The sequence below is a fragment of the Pseudorasbora parva genome, chromosome 19, assembly GCF_024679245.1.
Source record: "Pseudorasbora parva isolate DD20220531a chromosome 19, ASM2467924v1, whole genome shotgun sequence".
Taxonomy (NCBI): domain Eukaryota; kingdom Metazoa; phylum Chordata; class Actinopteri; order Cypriniformes; family Gobionidae; genus Pseudorasbora; species Pseudorasbora parva.
The window spans coordinates 36,444,281-36,468,457 of record NC_090190.1 but is presented as its reverse complement, the minus strand read 5'-3'; the positions used below and the strand labels follow the sequence as shown (position 1 = coordinate 36,468,457).

The 24,177-nt window shown below is 37.6% G+C and overlaps 1 protein-coding gene across 1 annotated transcript; it reads left to right on the top strand.

Moving 5' to 3' along the window:
- The first annotated feature begins 3,470 nt into the window (after nucleotides 1-3,470).
- On the top strand, nucleotides 3,471-23,445 carry eno2 (enolase 2). Its single transcript, XM_067424829.1, has 12 exons — nucleotides 3,471-3,748; nucleotides 5,750-5,835; nucleotides 6,125-6,220; nucleotides 9,358-9,416; nucleotides 11,031-11,100; nucleotides 12,082-12,215; nucleotides 12,344-12,566; nucleotides 12,651-12,848; nucleotides 15,353-15,554; nucleotides 15,635-15,743; nucleotides 15,875-15,933; nucleotides 20,158-23,445. Exons 2-12 carry the CDS (start codon nucleotides 5,751-5,753, stop codon nucleotides 20,225-20,227), a joined length of 1,305 nt encoding a protein of 434 aa, XP_067280930.1. The 5' UTR covers nucleotides 3,471-3,748; nucleotide 5,750; the 3' UTR covers nucleotides 20,228-23,445.
- Nucleotides 23,446-24,177: the final 732 nt, after the last annotated feature.

The following is a 24,177-nucleotide window of genomic DNA, read 5'->3' as shown; positions in this document are numbered from 1 at the left end:
AAATGGAGCTTCAGGTTGTGCAGGGGCGTCAAACGGCGACTGGCTATGTGGATCTGTTGCAGCGGGCATCCCTCTTGACCGAGGGCCCGTCTGTGCGGTAATGACTGGGTCTTTCAACAGGACAACGCTGCAATTCACTTGACGAAGGACTTCTTCCAGGAGAATAACGTTGCTCTTTTGGACCATCCTGCGTATTCCCCTGATCTAAATCCCATTGAGAACATTTGGGGATGGATGGCAAGGGAAGTTTACAAAAATGGACGTCAGTTCCAGACCGTGGATGCCCTTCGTGAAGCCATCTTCATCACATGGAGCAACGTTCCCACCGGCCTCCTGGAAACAGTCACATGCAAGCATGCCGAAACGAGTTTTTAAAATGATCAACAAGAACGGTGGGGCTACTCACTACTTTTTTGTCCTTTTTTGACACTTTTAGTACTGTTGTGCGTTTATTTTTAGGCTATGGTCTTAAACTTTTGATCAGCTGATGAACGGCCTGTTTGAGTTTAAATGCAGTTTTCAATAAATTGCCTACTCTCTTTTTTTTTGTCTCTTGCTCCTGTTTCTTCTTTTGGCATTTTGAAGCAGCACTTACAACCCGGTTATGATCCACAACTGTGAAATGTGTAAAACTTGCAATGAATCCCCTGGTCTTAAGATTTTGTTCAGGAGTGTATATGTGGGTCCTGAGGCCAAATGTCTCATGTTACCACTATCAAGTGAATTCCTTCATTATTTTAAACAGTGACAGACTGCAAGCAGATGGTGAGTGAAACCATCTCTGCTATAGGCTTTGTAGACAGAGGAAGGAACATTATTCTCCAATAATAACACATAAAATATTAAACATTAATCACACTCAGAACACACAGAAGCACCAAAAAATAATGTAATTGTGATTGGCCAAGAGGTTTGTATAGCCTGTTATTTTTAAAATAATACGCTCTTTATCTCACTATGTAGTGTCAAGATTAGTGACCCAATTCCCTGAAAAAAATAATCTCATTAAAATAAAGAGTGTAATCACAGATTATCTTTCACTCACCTTTAAGTGCCGATCTCATGAATAGACGTTTCACACTTGGACACATACAAGCACAATATAAATAAATATAATCTATTTTCTGTATCAGTACAATAATATCTGTCATTTAGCAGACCCTCGACTATGTTTTGACTATTTCAAATGGATACAATATGAGATTTTCCCAGTATAGTCTTCATAAATATATATATATTTTAAAATCCTTAAAATGCAAAAAGTCACATCACGTCACGTCATGAGTGTAAATCTCAGTAAAGAGAAAAATTATGGACTGAAATAGATTTTATCAATTGGGAATTTGTATTTAAAAAAAAGAAAAGACAAGTGGGTCCAAAATTGATCTAAATATGATTTTACTAAAACAATGCTTATTAGTTATTTAAATTATTTGTTTAAAAAATAAGCCACAGCCAAAGTGTTAAAATATTTTTTTTTTAAACAATTTCTATTTCTTATTAATTTAACATCATATTTTTAATGTTGTTAATGTTTTTTTTTAAATCCTAAAACACTAATTCACAAAAATCTAGTTCTATTGGCCTTAATATAGGCTACATAAATAAGAAGACTGTGTAAGGTGCTGTAACCTAAAATCATTGCTATGTAAATTCGGCATAAGATGAAAGTTGCAATTGCAGCTTTTTCCCCCGTTGTGAGTAGCCTGGATGCCAGCCGAACTCAGCCCCGCCCACAACATTTGAGCTCGGCCAGTTTGGTCTGGACTTGATCCATACATGAGTAATTTATGCCCGAACAGAAACTGTTCGGACTGATCAAATTGTCAGGACGATTGTTTAGACGATGATGGACAGATGATCAACAGTAACGTAATCATGCACGTCATCAAAGGGGCTTGGGCTGAATTTGTTCTAATCCTAAACTGAGAACTTGTTCGTATTCACCTTCACTGTTTCTCTCAGAAATGATGATGGTGTTGGTAAGTATATGATATGATACATATGATATGTATCATATGATACTGCATATGATACTCTGTGTATCCTTAAATTATTTTATTTTTACAACACCGTACTCTGATTGGTTGTAGGTCTATCCAGTTGAGGTCTTTCCTGATTCGGTTGAAACATGTCCCATAATCACAGCACAATGGAGCATCAGACTCATATTCTGACTAGAGTTGAGTATGATGACGTCAGGCTACATTGTGAGGAAAATCTGGGTGAAATGTAGCCTGGATGCCAGCCAAACTTAGCCCCGCCCACAACATTTTTAGGTCGGGCAGTTCGGTCTGGACTCGATCCATAGAGAAGTAATTATCCCCGAACAGAAACTGTTCGGACCAATGAAATCATCAGGGCGGGCTTTAGACGATGACGGACAGATGATCAACAGTAACGTAATCATCACGTCATCAAAGGGGCTTGGATTATATTTGTTTGAATCCTAAACGGAGAGCTTGTTTGTATGCTTACACCTTCACAATTTCTCTCAGAAATGATGATCATGTTGAGTAAGTACTCTGTGTATCATTAAATTCTTGTATTTTTTTACAACACCGGTAAAGATTGTTTGTTCCAGCGCATGTGCAGACAGAGTTGCCAAGTTTTTACAACAAAACCCGCTAACTACCCGGCAACTCAGTGCAGTTGAGCTCTGTTGATATTTGACAATGCGTCGCTTCGTTGCTCTGATTGGTTGTAGGTCTATCCAATTAAGGTTTTTCCTGGTTCAGTTGAAACATAATCGTAATCATGATCGCGCATAGTTCAATAATCACAGCCCAGTGGAGCAGTTTCAGACTCATATTCTGACTAGAATTGAGTATGACCACGTCTAGGTGAAAATGGCTTCTTCAAGGAGAAAATATAGGGCGGGACTTGATTTTGCCTATGGGAAATTGATTAGATGATTGAGGTTTGCTATTCCTCATGTGAGTGCCAGGTTGTCCGAGTATGGGGTCTCTGCGGAACAAAAGTGGGTGTTTCTAAATTTGTAGGTGTTTTCAAACTGATGGGTGTTTATAAACCATGCAATTAAAAAAAATTATCCTCTTCACCCGACCTCACCCACACTGTGATGTTGGCAAATCAGGCAACGCATTGAAAAGCGCCCTCTGTTTATGGCCTCGCCCACTGATCTAGTAACTCCTATTATCCTGCAGAGACTTGGGTTGTCCCGCCCTCGCGCCAGTAAACACGTCATCAAAGAAAAGAGATATGCCTGCCAGAGGAGGGGAAGTTATTTTGATTAAAGTTTACAACATGAATTAAATAAATCAGTTCTAATAAATACTTGCATATTCCATAATAATTAAAATAGTCGATTTTGATTTCATGGTGACTTTAACAGGCATCTAGCTTTGCATTCCCTACCAACACTGGAAGAAGATTCTAGTCTTGCTTCTTTCTACCCAGTTCCTCCATCTATTTTTACCAGCAGTCACAGAGGAACGTCGCAGTACCCTGTGTTTGTTGTTTCCCCTCCTCTTCCCGGGTCCCTTGTTCCCGCTTATTAATCAGTCGCCTTGACCTACTCATCCTCCTCTTTCTCTCCTCCTCTCCTCTCTAATTCTCAGCATCTTCCTCTGAGTCATCTTTTCATCCCCTCCCCCTTCTTGTTTCTCCTCTCCTCTCGCTCTCATTCTGTTTTCCACCCACCCACCCTCGCTCTGTTTTCCTCTCTTCTTCCGCAGTTCGACACTTCCAGGCTTGCCTCTCGCAAGGCTCCGCGCACTGACGGCAGGTAATCATCGCATGACAGCCTCTTTTCTTTTTTGCACCTGCTCCTTTGCATCATTAATGCATGAGTTGCGGGTCATTAAGATGCTTTGGCTTGTCTATGAATAATGCTATTGAACAGGTTTGGGCATGGCTTTATGAATGTTGCATTAAGAATGAATTGTTATATGAAGGCGTCGCTGGTGCTCAAGGCATGTCTCGGCGGACAGTGATGCTGGATGTGAATTCGGGTGGCAGTGTATTCTGGTGCCCGCTGATGAGGGGTTCGGCAGACGGATGCTTTACTGTTTCTGTTATCACTGTGTGTCTGTGTCCAAACTGTTCTCATTGGTGCAATTTTACTGAATTTACCTTCAAACCTTGTTGAGTAAATTATTTATTCAAGTCATTTCGTTAATTTGAGTAACTGACTTTGCATTTGTTGATCTATTAAAACGAAGCAATTAATGAAGTAAAGTATGAGAAACATGAATAATTAGTTCACCTCGCGCGAGTTCCGACTCTTGCGTATATTTGTCACGTGACCAACGCAAAAAGAACGAATCGCTCGTGAACGTCCTATTTCTGCTCTCCACTACTCGCTTCGATGCTCCAGAAAAGCTCTTCTTTTTCGCCAAAGGGATGTTCAATTATTTATCTTTTTCTTGCCCCATCACGCCACTTTCTGCGGTATCCACCCCACCCCTCCGTCAGTCGCCCCTCCCCCCTGTATCTGCTGACAGCACGGTTGCTGCAGTACCACACACTGGCACGGGCACGGCGTAAATTAGCAGCGTCCGAATTTGGATGCTCGATAATAAGCAGGTCGCACAGTGTGACACCTGCGGGCATACATGCCCGTCGTGTCATTACAAATAAAGCCCCTCCTCCTCCCCCAGTCTAAACCCTGGTGGTCGGTGCTACGAGACGCGCATTCCATTAGCAAGGTGACATGTGCCCGTGTCGGTCGTGGCATATTTAGAATGCAATTTGCATGTTCTTGCTTTTTATTGGCTGCCAGCGTGGCATGTCCCTGTCGATGCTTGAGCTATATCTCTCATTGGTAAGAAGGACGGAACTGAATGTTCCAGAAATACAGTCCCATTTTCAAAGAAATCAGATTGATTGCCACTCCTGATGTATTTGCATATTGAGGGTTAAGTCAAAATGGATGCTATTCACTTCATGCACCTTCCTGGTCTTATTTTTAACGATTAATCAGTGCACATTATCCTAAATGTTTCATTTCTTATGTTAAATGAATTCTGCTCAATAAAAGATTACATCCAAACGTGTATTGTTTTAGCAAACTTATAGCAGACACTTCCATCCATTTTGCCCTAATATAATATTCTGTTTTACTCATTAAGGATGGAAGTATAATGAATTGTAAAGGTAAATTCATGTTGAATATGCTGTTGTGATGTTGAGTGGTTAAAAAAAAAATTCCTACAAAAAAATCAGGTTATTTTAACCCCTCAGAGGTGAGTGAGCAGGCAGTCAGTGTTCATTTAGACCTTTTTTTTTTTTTATCTCCTCTCCTAGCGGCAAATGTAACCTGAGTAATTCTGTGGACTAAACGAGTTACGTAAAAATGCAGTATTTCGTGCACAGGAAGACAAAAGACCCCTGCATTTCGACAACAAAATTCTAAACCCAAAATGGATTTTGCGCCCAAAACTTCCATTTTATGTACACAAACGTACTTTTCCAAACACCTTCGGTGAATTAAATGCACTTAGCATATTGTGCTCATTCTGTGAATCACAAAATACTTTGTGTTCACTAAAAACCCTAGTTCGCCACTTAACATTTATGTTTTTTTGCATTTGAGCAAGATTTATAATATGTAAAAGAGGATTAATGGAAGATGCAGGTTGAACAAAACAGGGCTTAACATATTGGAAGACTCACTCACTGTTAGATATTTATCAATCAAATTGATGCCATGCACACAGAGTTTCTAAACATCATGAGCAATGATGGCACTGATCTCCAATGCTTTTGTTTCCTCTCTGTCTTTAAGGATGTCCATTGTGAGCATCATTGCCAGGGAAATCCTGGACTCTCGGGGAAACCCTACAGTGGAGGTGGACCTGAGAACTGATAAAGGTGAATCAATAGAGCCCGTCAGAAAAAGAAGACTGAGCATCCTGGATTTTAAAAGCAAAGGAATTAGTGGAATGTGTGATGTACAATTGAGCTCCTGGATGAATGTCCATTACAAATAAGACATCTTCCAAAATGCATAGGCCTGCATGTAAAATACAATTTATAATATATATAATAAAAACAAAATATTATCAAAATGTGTTGCATGTCCACATGCAAGTCACTTTTAAGAGACAAATATAAATGCATGGAAATGAAGGACAGATTTGAAGTGTCAGTGTGTTTTCAGGTCTGTTTAGGGCTGCGGTGCCCAGTGGAGCGTCGACAGGCATCTATGAGGCTCTGGAACTCAGAGATGGAGACAAGAGCCGTTACAAGGGCAAAGGTGAGCGATCAAATATGGTCCATCTTAACATTTGCACTATTAATAATCATTATAAATAAAACATACGATTGTTTAAAGTGCCTCTATTATACTTTTTTGAATATTACCTGTTTGTACCTAGCTGTTTGTTTATGTAAAATGTCTGTAAAGTTTTAAAGATCAACAATGTAACACATTTGCATAATGCCAGCCTGTGGTTTTTGTAGCTTAGGCCTGGAAGAGTTTGGTTCGTATTGTTGACATGTTGGGAAGACACTATTTTCAGTGCTGCAAATCCACTTTTCTTGCAATTCAAACGGATAAAGACTTGAATTGATACGGTAACCGACACCATCATTACTGTTCGTATTGCTGTGTAATGTATCAAGTGCTCAGGAAGATCCGGAGCTGAAATTCAGTAATGGCCTTTTTTTTCAGACACACACTGTAAATGGTGGACCAGTCGCAACAGACTGGGCCATCTGACCAATCAGAGCAGGGTAGGTTCATGGAAAGAAGGGGTTTAGAGAGACTCCTTTTTCAGACTCTTGAAGAAATGAGGTCATGTACAATGTATTTTAAAGAGTCATGAATTGAGAATAAAAATTTTCCTTGAGCTTTTGACATGTGCGAGGTTATACTATGAAAATATCCTGTAAGTTTAAGAAATAAAAACGTAATACAAAACAGCTTTTATTGAAACCAAGCTTAGAAAACAACTCGTTTGGGAATGTACCTATTTATGATGTCATAGATAGGTGAAAGACCGGCTCAATGTCTGCTTCTACATCCTTACCACCCCAGCCCTGCACATTGTTTCACGCATGAAAAGTAGTAGATAAATAATATAAGTAACACTAACACTGGAACGAGCAACTAAGATATAAACATACCTTTGAATAGTTGAGGAAAAGCACAGTCAGTGCTATGCTGTGCCTTCTATATTGAATCTGACAGGAATGGCGCAACACACTTATGTGTTTAAACAAGTTTTTACTAGGGGTCACTATTGCTTTGATTCATATCGTTTGATATGTACTGATTGTGTGTACATATCTAACCAAAATCACCACGATTCATGTTCACAGATGTTCTTTGTCTTAAAGGCCCGCTGAAGTGCTTTGAACCGCGCCGCATTATTCAATGTGTTGACGTGATTTCCCCTGAAACGGCTCCAGCTGTTAGCAGCTCCTCCCCTTTTTTATAATAATAATAATGGAAAATTTGATAATGGAAAAAGTTGAATATATTTAAACATAATTTATTCCTGTGATGTAAAGCATCATTTTCAGCATCATTACTCGAGTGTTCAGTGTCACATGATCAATCAGCAATCATAGCGTTTTGTTAATACACCGTGTCAGTTTGAATAGAGCCTTTCTGTTTGGTAAAGCCAGTTTCCTCTAACCGTTTATCATCCTAATCTCCTCCATATCACTTTGAAATGCAGCATTCTGGCTAGAATTCAAATGGGTCCGATATGTTTGTTGTCTGCGCTGACTCACGCATAAGATCCGCGCTGCGCTCTCATGTATCTAGTCAACAGCTCTGGTCTAGACTATGTGTGTACGCTTCTGCGCTGTGTGAAACTAACGTGAAAACAGACTTCATTCACCTCAACTGAAAGCATATTTACACTGAATCGTTTCCTAACACATATATAGTGTGCTGTGTGTTGTTCACCATGTAGAAATTAGTAAATGTGTTAAAAACTGACCGATTTCAGCCGCAGCTTCAGCAGTGTAGGGGGCGGGCTTAAGATTCTAGAGAGCATTTTGATTGGACAGAAGGTTTGATGAGAAGGTGTAGTCTGCGATGATGTCATCAAAATTTGTAAGTAGTTTTAACAGAAGTGAGAGACTGCTTAAATGCTAATTTTGTCATTGTTTTGGAACAGACCAGCTTATTCTTAACTTTAAGGCTGACATTGTCATACTAAAAGCTAAAAAACTTCTGACATTTTGATTTCAGTGGGCCTTAAAAATCATTATCGCTGTTTATGTGTCAGTAAATCAAACCAGTGACTAAACGGTCAACTTCACATTGTTTCTCTTAGTAGGATGAAATGAATCTGTTATTTAAACCGTGATTAAATTATATATAGAAAGTGAATGCTCACTTTACAATCACTGAAGCACAAATTTATCAGTGACAGAGTTCTGGACTCTCTCCAAAACTCCCGTTATAATCAACAAATCTCTTATTTACATTGTGTTTGCACTATTATTGAAAAAAATTGCCTATGGTGCACCTTTAACCTATTGTAGGAGATCTTTGAAACAAAACGAGGAACCTTTAAAGAGGTACTTCAGCGCTGGGAAGATGAATCTGTATTTAAACTGGGTCATCAATGGAGTAGAAATGTGAAATTATTTTTGAATTTGGTGCCTTCTAGACTGAGAAAAGATAGAAAATGTATTTTTGTCCCATGGGGATGAAAGACTACAATTCCCAGAATGCTTCGCTGCCCTGTGAGGCCATTCCCACCAACGAGATTACTGTGACTGAGTTAGAGAAGACACTACAATTAAAAACTGAACCTGTCTGTTCAATATAATGAGTGAGTCACCGCGCGAGTGTCACAGCACTGAGCACTAACTGCAGGAGTGATGAGAGCTGAGGTAATCGCGACTACACACGCGGCATACATTCACAACGTGAGTTCAGTCTGGTGCGTTTCAGTTTATGCCTTTGCAAGCATAACTTTCATAAAAATTAATTTGAGAAATTAAAAGACTTACATTGCTCACCATAGCTCCGTTTAAATGAGTGCCTGTAGCTGAGCTGAGCTGCGAGTGTGATCTCCATCCCCCATGCGCGGGTTCAAAACATGCGGAAATGGCTCTCTCTGCTGGCTGTAGTCTTTAGCCTCTGGCCAAGCATTCCTCCTATGATGCAAATATCGTCAATTTGCATCATAGGAGGAATTTTTCCAGAAATAAAATGCATAAATCTCTTGTCTCAGGGGGATATGAGGGGGGAAAGCACAATCATTTGAATATACTCCAGGGTTTCTACTGATACAAAGCCATATGCTAATCGCTGAAGTAACCCTTTAAAATAGCATAATAGAGGCACTAATTGGATGATTCTTTTTGAAGGCTCCTGCTATAGTTTTGTTTATTTGATCTATTCTTGTGAATGTCTTGTGTTTTAAGGTGTACTGAAGGCTGTTGGTCACATTAATGACACTCTTGGACCAGCCATCATTGCATCTGTAAGTGGAAAAAAATGGTCTTGTTTAATTAACCTTCTTTTTATAACAAATAACCAAACTATTTGTTTTCAACCAGCTACAATCTGTGGATATTTGCCTACTTCTGGAAAAGAGTATCTAAATGAACCTGAGACTCATTTCTGCAGGGAAAAAAATATATAAATCATTTGCAGCGTATATTCTTAAAATACTTGGGGGCACAACTTGTATTTAAACCTACAATATTCCTTTAAAATGAACGTAACTACGTTTATTTTTCTCTGATTTACATTCTTTTACAGCCTCCTAATTTTTTTTTCATTCCATACATGTTTTTCTTCAGATGTTTGTCAGCACTTTGCTAAAAAAATTAAATCCGATTTTTTCACCATTTATTTTTAAGCAATTGTTCATTTAATTATTTGTTATTTGTTTGTTTGTATGTTTGTTTTACAGATCAGATTCCGATCAGATGGGATCAGAATCAGATCGCACCCCTGCACTCTTTTTTTTTTTAAATCATTTTTCTTTTCTTATTTTATACCCGTTTATTTGTAACAGGAGATGTTAAAACAGGTCCAACTGCTACAAATCTACCAAAGACAGAGACACAAAATCTCCTATTATCCAGGTCTTGATTTTCATTCTGATCTACACATTCCATTCTTTCGTTTTCATGTCTTTTGTTTACTTCCATGTCTACAATGCGAAGACTTAAATACAAATATGCTCAAATGCTGCAAGGATACAATGAAAAAAGGTGTGCTGGATTTACATGATTTACTTCAATTTAATCAATTGAGTTAAACAAACACAATTTGTTCATGTAACTTCAACATGGAATTAATACAATTGAGTAGTTTCAAATAGATTTGATAAGGCTCCTTGACATGATTCAGGCATTCATTCATCTACTTCAGTTTCATATATTTTAATGTAACACAACTGAATTACAATACTGCTGCACTAGCAAGTTTACAATTTATTAGCTAGCAATAGCACACATTAGCATCTTAAATGCTAAACAATATAACCTTTTCTAGCAAAGCTCTTATGACATAGCTGTATCAATCCACAGACGAAACAAATGCTCCACTCTTCTCCACAATGGTAACCGACTGTAATTTAAATTGTTCTAATAATTCCAACCTAATTGAATATTAAACACAATCAAGTCTCCCCCTTTCTCATCTTGCTCCAAAATACATAAAATAAGACTTCTACATATAAAATAACAACATTTACTCTCTCTTGATTTAACCATATGCAAAGCATGCTGGGAACTAACAAGCCCCGCCCAGTCTCAGTTAATGCAGCACAAATCATTCATGTAAAAACACAAATGGATTCAGTGTGACTTCAGTTTGACTTATATTTAAGTGGATTGAACACAATCAAATTAAGTTAGGACAAAATGTATAGCAATTGTGTTGCTTTAGCTCATTTTAACTAAGCAATTTAAACAAGCAGTAAAAATCATTTTGTTCAGTGTACTTTTAGACTGACTTGGTTTTTATGATGAGTTTTAATTTCACAGCAACAGGGCTAATAATTAGACAACATTTTCATCAAGCAACAGTCAAGCGCTGCATTTTATTAATCTGGAGGGTTTTATCTTCACATTGTGAACTTTAGGAGATCAGTGTGGTGGAACAAGAGAAACTAGACAACATGATGATCGAAATGGACGGCACAGAGAACAAATGTGAGTTATAATCTTATAACACAATCATATTTTAAAGACATAGTTATCCAAAATGGAAATTCTGGCATCGTTTACTTTTTCCAAATCTGTATGACTTTCTTTCTTCTGTGGAGCACAAAACAAGATGCTATTTTTCTAAGTGATAAAGTACCAAAGAAAGACAAAAAGCAGCACACAAGTTGCTATATTCTATGTATTCTGAAGCCATGCAAACCTTAAAACAGAACATAATGCTACTGATTTACTTACTGAAAATCGTACCAATTGTAACCAATTGTGATGTATAAAAGTTTAAAAAGCGTAATATGATTTATTAGGATATTAGATTTATAAAGAACTCAATAGTTTATAAAATACTGTTTAAAAGTGTAGGGTTGGTAAGATTTTGTAAAGAAAAAAAAAATCTTATGCTCAATAAGACTGCATTTATTTGATCAAAAATACAGTAGAAACAGTAATATTGTATAAAATTATTAATAATGAAAATGTATTAATGTTTTTTAGTTGAATATATTTAAACATAATGTATTCCTGTGATGTAAAGCATCATTTTTAGCATCATTACTCGAGTGTTCAGTGTCACATGATCAATCAGCAATCATTCTAATATGCAGATTTTCTGCTCAAGAAACATTTCTTATTATTAATCATGTTGAAAACAGGTGTGCTGCCTCATATTTTAGTGGAAACCATGATACAATTGTTTGATTTTTTTTTAGATGAATAGAAATCTCAAAAGAACAGCATTTATTTGAAATGGAAATCTTTTGCAACAATATAAATGTCTTTAGTGTCACTTTTGATCAATGTAATGCATCCTTTTTTATAAATAAAATAAAATCTTACTGACCCCAAATAATGGAAATAATTTCAGCACTTGTTCCAATAATGTTCCAATTGTTACAATGCATATGGATTTTTAATGCCATATAAATCACGTAAAAATGAATGATAATTGCTATCTGTTCATTATATCTACAGCTCAGTTTGGTGCTAACGCCATCCTGGGAGTGTCTCTAGCCATCTGCAAGGCCGGTGCGGCAGAGAAAGGCGTCCCTCTGTACCGTCATATTGCTGATCTGGCAGGAAACACAGAGCTAGTGCTGCCAGTTCCTGTAAGAAAACTCATTACTCAATTGCACAAATTTAGTACGCAACATAATAATTCACGCCTGTATGTGTTTTCTCTTGATTATCTAGGGAAATAGACTGACTAAGCACATTTTCTCTGCCCGTTTGTCAGGCCTTTAATGTAATCAACGGAGGCTCCCATGCTGGAAACAAGCTCGCCATGCAGGAGTTCATGGTACTTCCTGTGGGGGCGGAGTCATTCCGTGACGCGCTGCGTGTCGGAGCCGAGCTCTACCAGACTCTGAAGGGTGTCATCAAGGAGAAGTATGGCCAAGATGCCACCAACGTCGGTGACGAGGGAGGCTTTGCTCCAAACATCCTGGAGAACAGTGAAGGTGTGTTTATAAGTCTGTCTGAGTGTGATCCAATTTAATCATAATGAATTTATCAATATGGGCTTCTCTATCACGTCTCCACAGCACTTGAGTTGATAAAGACAGCCATAGACAAGGCCGGGTTCACGGATAAAGTTGTGATCGGGATGGATGTAGCCGCTTCCGAGTTCTACCGCGACGGGAAGTACGACCTTGACTTCAAGTCCCCTCCAAACCCAGACAGACACATCACCGGCGATGAGCTGTTAGAGATCTACCAGACGTTTGTCAACGATTATCCAGGTAAATTGTGAATAGTAAAAATGTAAAGGAAATTTCTAATTCAAATGTTAATAAAGTCTCCTTGAGGTCCATTTAAATTATATACCTTGTAAATTACTATACATTTTAAAGTTTTAAACGGTATGTCAATTTGGAAAGAAAAAACATGTACAAATGTATAAGTCAACGCCATTGCAGGAGTATTTTCTCCTTAAAACTGCAGTGAAAAAAACTCTCAAAAACGCAGTTCGAAATCTCTGGTGTTTCTGACGTCACAAACTACCTTGTAACCAATCACGTCAACATGTGGGCGGGATATAGCTTATTATTAACTATGACTGTTCTGAAGCAGGGGAGTCTCAAGAGAGTATATATTTTTCTGTTAATATAAAAAATGGTACATTTAGTAATATAGCTAGTGAATGAATTATATGATTATATAATATGATGTTATGATATGCCTTTGAAAGCGTTTCTAAGGACGTTGATTTTGGCAGCTGTCTGACTCTGAGATGGCGAACAGGAACATGATTTGTGAAACATTAGAGACACATTCAGAGGTGGACAAAGTACACAACTCTATTACTTGAGTAAAAGTAAAAGTACTACTGGTCAAATATTAGTCTGTTACGAGTGAAAGTTGTAAAAACAGATTTTTACTCAAGTAAAAGTACAGAAGTAATTGTTTTCAAAAGTACTTAAGTATAAAAGTAAATTTCCTTTTTTATGCCAATGCATTATTTTATTATTGTTGTATAAATGCACAGTGTCATCATGGTTTAAGCCAGTCAGTGATGCTTCATCTGACGTACTAGCATACGACTAACTAAAACTAATTTAAATACTTGTATATAAGTTACAAAGCTCTTTATAAAGCTGCTGTCACTTTAAGGCCGAATGCACGGATCCAATAGACTGATACACATCTGATATTCTCCTAACTTTATTCTTCTCTTTCTCCCAGACGTTTATATTTTTAATATTTGATAAGACATGCACCAAGTGTATGCCAACTAAACTAATCTTGATTTTTTGTTTTTTACTGAAACATACTTTCAAAGTATGGCTATGGGTGCACACACTTGTGCCTAAGAACCGTCTTCTTCCATTTTGCTATGAACTGATCAGTGTTCAAAAAAAGTTGGGGAAATGTATATGACCCTATAAGAGTGATTTCTGATAGACTGTCTGAAACCACAAAAAAAAAACCTTTTAAAGAAGGAAAAAATCATCCTCTGACTTTCAGAGCTGCAACAGAAACGACTTTTGACTTAGATAGAAATGTAGTGGAGTAAAAAGTCTGATATTTGTCTTTCAAATGTAGTGAAGTAAAAGTCATACGTTTCCAGAAACAATAATAGACCAGTAAAGTACAGATACTAAAAAAGTGAACTTAAGTACAGAACTCAAGTAAATGTACTTAGTTACTGTCCACCTCTGAACACATTATTAGCTGTTTGATAATGTAGGATAAGCGCTATGTGTCCGACGTTGTGGAGAGCGATACCTTTGTCCAGCGTTTACTACGGTAACTTGAGTAAAGTTGAGCGAGTGGATCTCCGAGCTGGTGTGAGTGGGGGGGGGGGGGTAATTTGCATATTCATTAATCCATGTATAATAAATGAAGCAAGGGTTCAGAGTTACATTCAAGCTATTTTAAGGGCGTGAAGAATTTCTTTTACAGGATAAAATTATCGACTACAGTGGGACTTTAAAACCTGTAATAAATACACTTAAAATCATTCAATTAATTAATGTATTTATTTTTGCCATTTATTAAGCTTGTTTTTACAGTAACACTCACTTTTGAAGTCTTGGGGCAATTGTCACTATTGAAATGCATTTTATTTAATACAATTATTTAACACACTGTTTACTATAACACTTTAAACCATCAGAATAGGGATATAACCCCTACTGCCATTCAAAAAGTAATTTAGAGTTCATTTAGATTTTTTCATTTAAATGCATTTATTTGATTAAAAAACACAGCAAACAATGAAATTGTGAAATATTATTAAAATTTAAAACAACTGAATATATTTTAAAACATAATTTATTCCTGTGATCAAAGCTGAATTTTAGCATCATTACTGTTTTTAGTGTCGCATTATATCTCAGAAATCATTCTGATAATCCGATTTAATTTTCAAGAAACGTTTATTACTATTATCAATGTTGTTATGCTTAATATTATTGTGGAATAATTTTTTCAGGATTTTTTGGTGAATAAAAAGCAAACTGTGACTGAGTTTACTTCTTCTGCTCAACACAAAAGAAGATATTTTGAAGAATATGGATAACCAAACAGTAGTTGTCAATGGCCCCCATTGACTTCCATATATGAGAAAAAAAAAAACTATGAAAGTCAATGTTTGGTTACTGGCATTTTTCTAAATATTTTATTTTGTATTCAGCAGAAGAAAGAAACTCATACAGATTTGGAACAAGTGAGTAAATAATGGGCGAACTATCCCTTTAAGATGCATTTAACCCAGAACATACATCATGTTTTTGTCCCACAGTGGTGTCCATTGAGGACCCATTTGATCAGGATGACTGGGCCGCTTGGACTAACATGACGGGTTCAGTTGGGATCCAGATTGTGGGTGACGACCTGACCGTGACAAACCCAAAGAGGATAGAGAAGGCTGCGGAAGACCGCGCATGCAACTGTCTGCTCCTGAAGGTCAACCAGATCGGCACCGTCACAGAGGCCATCCAGGCGTGAGTTACTCGAAACTATGTCTAATAAACCAGAATTTTCTAGATCCTTATCTTCCTATTCTGAACTGCGTATCCCTTAGATGTAAGCTTGCTCAGGCTAACGGATGGGGCGTGATGGTCAGCCATCGCTCAGGAGAGACAGAAGACACTTTTATCGCTGATCTAGTGGTGGGACTCTGCACTGGACAGGTACGCACCCTTACACAAACGTAACCATTATGTATAGAGATTATATGGTTCAGATATGGTGCCTTTTACATAATCTTAACCAAGTTCGACTAACTTAACAAACTTTCACTCTTTCTTTGTTTATATTTCAGATAAAGACAGGAGCTCCGTGTAGATCCGAGCGTCTCGCAAAATACAACCAACTTATGAGGCAAGAGTGCATTCAAGCACACTGTTTTTAGCAATGTAGTAAAACATTCATTTAAATCCCTAAAACAATGTCCAAATAATTGCAGGATGCTTATTGCCTCTATTAACTCTTTTCCCACCATTGACAAAAAAATAATAAAAAAAATTATGAGACAACGCTTCCCCACCATTAATGTACTTTTCCAGCTTTCTGTGTTATATGGTAGGGGGCACTATTACACATCTTCTGAAAGAGTACTGAATCTCCGGATCAAAAGACATGTGAAGAAGATGCACAAACAAGTGATAGCATATGAAAGCAGATGCATATTTATAAAATAACACGATCATTCCCTCTGGTAATTTTGACCCAAATTATTATTATTTTGATTAAAAATTGAGTGTTCATTGGAGTGATCAAAGACCTTGGGACTTTTGTCGCATGAATACACAAAAAAAATACTGTTTATGTGGTTGAAATTATAAAAAGTTACAAATTCTTCACTTGTGGGTCAATTTGACCCCCTATAGGAATTAATGGAATGAATTTCTTGTTATTTATCAAAAAATATACAAAATCTGGCACAATCCAGGACAAACATACACACACACACACTAGAGGCTGATTCTTTTTTCGGGAATCCCATTAACTTGAATTCATCCTACCAGTGTTCGAACTATATCGTGGCCTTTGGGGGAGCCCACTTTTCGTGTGTGTGGGGGGGGGGGGGGGGGGGTTGTGCGCGTGGAAGAGAGGACGTGTATATTCCTTCACACACTGGTGAACGGGTCAATCTATTGCTTAATGCATTGCGGAGACTCTTAATATACAATTTACAATCATTAAAGAACATCTTTGATTTTAATGAAGGAAGAAAAAACAAGAATTGATAGGTCAAAAAGCCCACAAATAGTCTATAAACAAAGCATCCGGCTGTCTTTGAGTTCACATGAACGGTTGAAGTTACTCGTCATACAGAAGAATACCATAATTCCTCCATTTAATTAACGTTAGTCTTATTAGGACATCGATAGTCGCGCAGACCTATATCAACCCAGCCACAACACATAATTGGGAATAACATGCCTTATCACAGAATCGACCACAGAGGCCTGGGGTCAGCTTCCTTTGCTGTTCTTCCAGAAATCCAAGATCAAGAAGTGGATATTCGTTTTAGTTTTTTCTACGAATCTTTGCGTTGACATGTACTAAACATGAGTGGAATTTGCACCGCAGCGCCACCACACCTTGATGGTCATGACAAGAACAGCATGTATAGTTATCTTTATGAAAGTGAATTAGATTTAAATTGCCGTCATGCATGAATTAATTATATATTTTTAGCAATTTTACATATAATAATCCACGATGATCACATTACAGAAAACTGAAATTGCACCTCAAAATAACACGGTGTCAATATTTTTGAGACCCCCCAAAATTTCTCAAATCACGTTTTCAGGGGAGCCCATGTCTTATTTAGGGGAGCCGAGCTCCCCCTAGCTCCCCCTTAGTTCGCACCCTGCATCCTACTGAAGATCTGGCTCAGCTCATCTATCATTGATTGTAGCATGTTTCCACCACAGAATAAAAAAAAAAGTAAATTGCAACAAATCTGATTTTGTTTCTCGCAATTTCAAGTTATAAAGTCCAATTCTTAGAAAACAAAGCTGGCTCACAATTATGATATTTTTGTGCAATTGCAAGCTTATATCTCAGTTCTGACTTTATAACTTGCAATTGTGAGAAAAAAAAAGTCAGAATTGTGAGATTAAAAAATAATGTAATGTTTATTCTGTGGTGGAAACAAGCTTTTATACCAAAAATTCCATTTTCTTCCATTAAATGAAAGACTTGAGCAATATTTTGAGATTTTTTGGTGCAATTTTTAGTGCCTTGCTAGGTGTTTGCCAGTGATGCCAGTAGAGCAATCTAACGCGTTACTATTTCCAAACCAGTAATCAGATTAAAGTAATTGATCCAAGTCACTGTGAGTTACTATTTTAGTAATTTAGTCCTTAGCAAAAAAATTAAAAATATATATTTGCTTTCTTTTTGCATCTCGGGGAGAGTATTTTTTCAGGAAATATTTTTTTAATTTCAAATTACAATATCAGGAGCACGGTTGCCAGGTTTTCACAACAAAACCCGCCCAATTGCATTTTGGGGGGGGTTCCCTGGTAAAAAAAAAAATTGCATTCTGGGGGGTAAAATATATGTTTTTTGGCAGGGTTCCCTGAGCATTTCTGGGGCTATAATTGGGGTCACTTTAACCCGCGGACATGAAAAATAGCCCGCGGAAACAGTGTTAAAGTAGCCCGATTCTGCGGGAAAACCGCGGTCTTGGCAACACTGATCAGGAGATGCATTTTTGACGTTACTGTTAAAAATGCACTTCCAATAAAGTGTGTTGGCAAAAACGGTTGTCATTTCTATTTTGAAGCAGCATGGCATGGGTGTTGTTGGCAACTGCTAAATGTAGCCAATAAAGTAACTTGTAATCTTAGTTACTTTTAAATCAAGTAATCTGTAAAGTAACAAAGTTACTTTTTAAAGGAGTAATCAGTAATCAGATTACTTTTTCAAAGTAACTGTGGCAACACTGGTGGTTGCCCACTGGCTAGTAAGCAACCACCTAGCAACCACTCAAAGTACCATAGCAACACCCTGGCAACCATCCTAACATTGTAGTGCCACTATTGTAAAACACTATTCACATTGGCCCTCATTTATCAATCTTGCGTAGAAACGGGTGTATATGTTGGCGTAAGATTATGCTTACACTCCTCTCACCGCCTGATTTATGAAACTGTGCGTACCTCTGCAATTCAGGTGTACGCAATACTTGCCCTTGATAAATCCCACGGCTGAAAACGATCGTCATTAGAATAACACGCCCCTATATATTCAAGTCTCTGCCTCCCGCACGCCCTCATTTTACACCATGGGCAAACAGAAGACGGCAAAGAAGCGAAACTTCTCCGACATGGAGATCGGGCGCGCTCAATCATCTCACTAGTCCACTAGTCAGGGCACTGATTAGGACATAAGTCAATGGGCTGACTCCCTGATCAGTGCTCTGACTACTGAACTATTGAGATGATTGAGACGCGCCCATCGAGACCATCACCAGGGAAGTGGAAAAAAACCCCGAAATTGTTTTATTTGGGAGTTTAAAGAGTGGGATTAAAGGCACCTACAAAAACAAAATATGGACCCAAATTACGAGTAGCTACTGTTAGTGTGGGGGTTGAGACGCGCACTCCAGCAGTTTAAAGCTGTTTGGATGATAAATTACCATCACAATGCATTATTTTACAGCACGTTTTGAAACAATTAGCATTTAATTTCGTATCACGGCACATGTATTGGGGTGTACAATAGTGATGATGTATTGTGGAGTAAGATTCATTCACATTAATAATTACATGACAATTAAGATTCTTCTTCTTGATTATTATTCTTAATGACGCTTGTTATTTAGAAGAATGCCGTTTTTATTGATTTTATTATTATTTAAAAGAAGAAGGCCATTTTTATTATTTTGTCAGTCTGAATTATTTTAGTCCCAGTCCGTGCGCAGCTGCTGGGCCAGGCGGGCCTGAAACGTCAGATAAAGCGGCTCGCGACTGGAGGAATACATATGCCTACAGATCAAACGCTTTGGTAAAGTCACACAAATTAAACATTGACGTTCATGTTGCACAAAAATAAACACTAAATGTTGTTGTTGTGGTTTTTAACAGTGGGTCATATAGCATATCTTGTCAGTGCGTTTTGTGGTGTTAGGAATTGTTTTTCTGCGCATTTTCCCACTAACTCAAACGTGCGTACACCACCTCCTGAGCTGGCGTAGGATTTGAGCGTGCCGTACGCCAACGTCCATATTGATAAATCTCAAAGTCACCGTGGGTTTGGGTGTACGCAAGGTGTACGCTGGAAATTTGGTGTACGCACTTTTGATAAATGAGGGCCATTGTCTTAGGAAAATGTACAAATCTTCCATTTCTATTGTGAATAAGCACATTCAAGTGCTTCAAATGAAAATGAGTCAACTTGCATAATAACTGTTGTACTTAAAAAGCCCCAGTCTCTAAAATAACAGTGGCCGCAAAAGGCACCAATATAATTACTTTGATTAACATGGCTGATTACATGCTTCTAGCACTTTCTCCGTCACCCCCTGTTCCCATACAATTCATCCATGTCATTCTCTGCCAATATGTCTCTTTTTCTGCCCCACAGGATTGAAGAAGAATTGGGTGATCAGGCTCGTTTCGCCGGGCACAATTTCAGAAACCCAAGCGCTCTGTGATACTGACATCGCTGCACCGAAATCACACGGAAAAAACAACAACTGACAAACAGAGTATGTACTGCACTGAACCGACTGACTACCCCGACATCCCCTAAAATCATTCAGAACGCATCAAAACAGCACTATTTGCACTGAGATACTAAAAATGACTTACTCAGACACTCAAATATATATATTTAAAATGAACTGGACTGCGGACAGGCTTTGATAGACCAAATATTATGCACAGTGAATCCTGGACCCAACATTATGCACAAGTGATACTTGGCGGGCAAAACGTGCACAGGGTGGGCATGCATGCGTATGACACAGAAAATGGACCTTGAATTTAACAAGGCAAAGACTTTGTTGTCTAAAAAGGATTTAACTCAGATGGATTAAAAGTAGAGTTTATTTGTAATCTTTAAATGAAAGCTTCAATTTAGATGTGAAATATGTAAATACATTTAAAAAACTGTCTAGATTGACATGCCACACTAAAGAAATCAAATGTAATTTTTATGGTTCATTGCATGAGAACTAGGCAAAAATAATAGATTTTGGAAAATGGTAGAAAAATAAAATAGTTACATGAATATTTATGCAGCAGTGGGATTTCCAATGGGAAGATTGACATTGACAGTGAAGTATTCAGATGTATAAGGGACCAGACAGTTTACTAAGTAGTTTGCCCAGGGCATCAGATGCTTTTTATCAAACAACACTCTTTCTCTGATGCAGTTTTTATGTCCATCTCTGACCCAAAAGCATGCTGAAGAAAAAGACAAACAAAAGACCAAATCAGCAAACAAAATAAAATATGGTGCTTGAGTCTCTGACTTAAATAAAAAGAAAATCATTTTAGTATATAAAAAAATTCAAACAGTGTGTAGAATATCTTTTCATAAAGATGCTTCGCTATTTAAAACAACATAAGGTAAACATTTGTAAGTTCATTAGTTTATGTATATTGTTGTCATTGGATTGGGAGGTCTAAAATATGTCCTTGTGTGCTTGTTATTGTAGTCTGATGGCTCCCTATATAGACCACCACAGCTAAACACACACACACACACACACACACACACACACACACACACACACACTGAACAAAGTTCAAATCACTTCTAATAACAATACTTATATTCAAGAGTCCCCAAATCTTTATACATCTGCCAGATTTTCTCATGCAATGACTCTTAAAATGTACTTTCGCATTTTCTTTCAACCAGGATCTTAAAGGGGAAGTGATTTTTTTTTAAAGGGACAGTTCACCATAAAGGTAAAATTCTGTAATTTAGTCACCCTCATGTGGTTCCAAACCTGAATGATTTTCTTTCTTCTGTTGGACATAGAAAATATTCTGAAGAATGTTGGTAACTAGGCTGTTGACGGCCCCCATTGACTTCCATAGTGTGTGTGGGGGGGAGTATTGGACTCTAGGGGACCTGTCATTCACTCGGCGCAATACGGCGCCAGACACGACAAGTGTTTTTTGCTAGTTTCAGCCCGACGTAGTTATCATTTTCACGTTTAAATAACAAACAACATGGCGCATGCATTTGCACCAAGCGGCAACCTCCCCGTTTCTGTTGAAGCCAATACAGAAGTAATTTATTGGAGAATTCCAGAAGGGAGCAGAATCTCCTTGAGCCCCATGTTAAAATGCCCAACTTTACATCAGGAAAATACATGTTTACAGCCTGGTACAAAGTGTGGTTGATCTGTACGGCTAATTTTGACCTTCATAACAACTGTGAGGGAGGTGAATTTGTTTTATAACTCATTCATTCACTCACTCATTCACATAATATAAAGCCATAAATTCTGCATAATTAAGGGCGTGGCCACTTTGATTGACAGGTGGATACCCATTTATCTGCTGTCTGTTAGTCATTGTGTCACCTCACCTCCGCCCACGTCCCACCTCTTTGCCCATTTTCTGTTATCCGGGCGTGACGCACGATGACGCGCTTGCAAGATGGCAACGGCCAGCTCGTCTCTACTTTACACTTCAAAACTGCACTTCAGAACCCTGTGAGTGACGTCACGGACACTAAGTCAAAAAAAATTTTTACAGTCTATGATTTGCACCCATATGTGCGCTGGTCTGAAAATAACGTGTGTCCAGGCACATTGTTGGCACTTTGCTATTTTGAGGCAAGTGAAAACGACTATGTAACTGACCAACAAAAATGTGGTCTGAAGTCAATAGTAAGTGTTTTTTGTGTTATTTAAAGAGCGCGTTAGTAATAGTAGGTGGGCGCAACTGGCTTTTAAAGGGAATGGGAGATAAGACTCTGAATGGTTTATTGGACATCATGCCCAAAACACCATTTAGTGCAACCCTTTTAGGCCAACCATTTTTCCCATCATTAAACTAGCAAAAGTGGTTTCGGAAACTCCTTAAGTGCACTTGCGTAGTGCGCTTTAGACAATGTGCTTAAATTGTTCAAATAGATAGTTAAAATGGGTGCCATCAACTGCCTCATTTTTTCTTTTGTGTTCAACTGAAGAGAGAAACTCATAGTAGTTTGGAATAAATGGAGTGTGAGGAAATTACAGATTTTAAATTTTATGCTGAACTATCCCTTTAAATGGGTAAAATACTTTCTCATAAATGAGCCATTCGTAGGTAGATTTTCTTGACGATTGTAAATACTGTTGATCTGTAGCACACTGATTTCTGGCTCAACCAATGACGTGATTTTGGGGCCAAGCTACCTTCGTCCAAATCATAGGAGACGGAGCGTAGAGAGCAGTAGAAATGACACGCTTCTCCTTAAAGATGAATGATCTTAATCCAGCAGTGAACGAAAGAGAAACAATCACAATGACAGATCTAATTCAAGAACTCGACCGACAGACACGCTTACACGAATAGAGACACACATTCACTCGCTCGCTCACATTTGTGTAGCAAAAGCTCACCCCCAACGCACACACGACTCCTTATTCTCTGCCACCTTGGACTTGCAGTCTGTGTTTCTTCCTTTCTGGTTGTTTCATCTGTACCCTCCACCCCTTTCCCTACTTGTGGTTACGACTTGGCTTGTTCTCCCTCATACCTGAAATCTTTTTCCTCCTTGATGACTTGTCTTTTCATTATTTTGTGGGGTTATCGTGATGAAAGAAGGAAAAGAAAGCAAGATGGAGAGAAAAATAAAAAATAAATAACTAACAAGCCTGTCAAAGAATAATGTTATGGAATATTAAAGCTGTCATTACTTTCGTCACCCTTGAGTCTCTAAGTGTGTTTTCTTCTCTTCTTTAAAAGCAGAGGACGTTTAAATGGCTTTTCACCATTTAGATGCTCAAATATGACACATTAAAACAGATGATGTGAATGTTTTATGGGTTTTAAAAATTGCACTTGTCACCTACATTAGAAATGTTCATAACTGAAAACTCAGTTATATAAAAAAAAAACATTACTGTACAGAAATTAATACTTTTATTTTACAAGGATGCATTTAAGAAATGCTGTTCTTTTGAACTTTATATTCAGTCAAATAATCCTGAAAAATTCTAAAATATATGAGACATTTTCAACATTGACTTCTTGAGCATGAAATCTGCATAATAAAATGGTTTCTGAAGGATCATGTGACACTGAAGGCTGGAGTAATGATGCTGAAAATTCAGCTTTGATCACAGAAATAGATTACATTTTAAAAATGTATTGTACGTAGAATAAAATCATTCTAATGTGTTGATTTGATACTCAAGTTATTATCAAAGTTGGAAACAGTTGTGCTGCTTAATATTTTTTTGGATACTTTTTTCAGGATTCATTGATGAATAAAAAGTTTAAAAAGCAGCAATAATCCAAAATAGAAATATTTTCTAAGAATATCAATCTTTACTATCACTTTTTATCAATTTAACAAACCCTTGCTGAATAAAAGTATTCGTTTCTTTTTTTTAAATGGGGGGGGGGGGATTACTGACCCCAAACTTTTGAACAG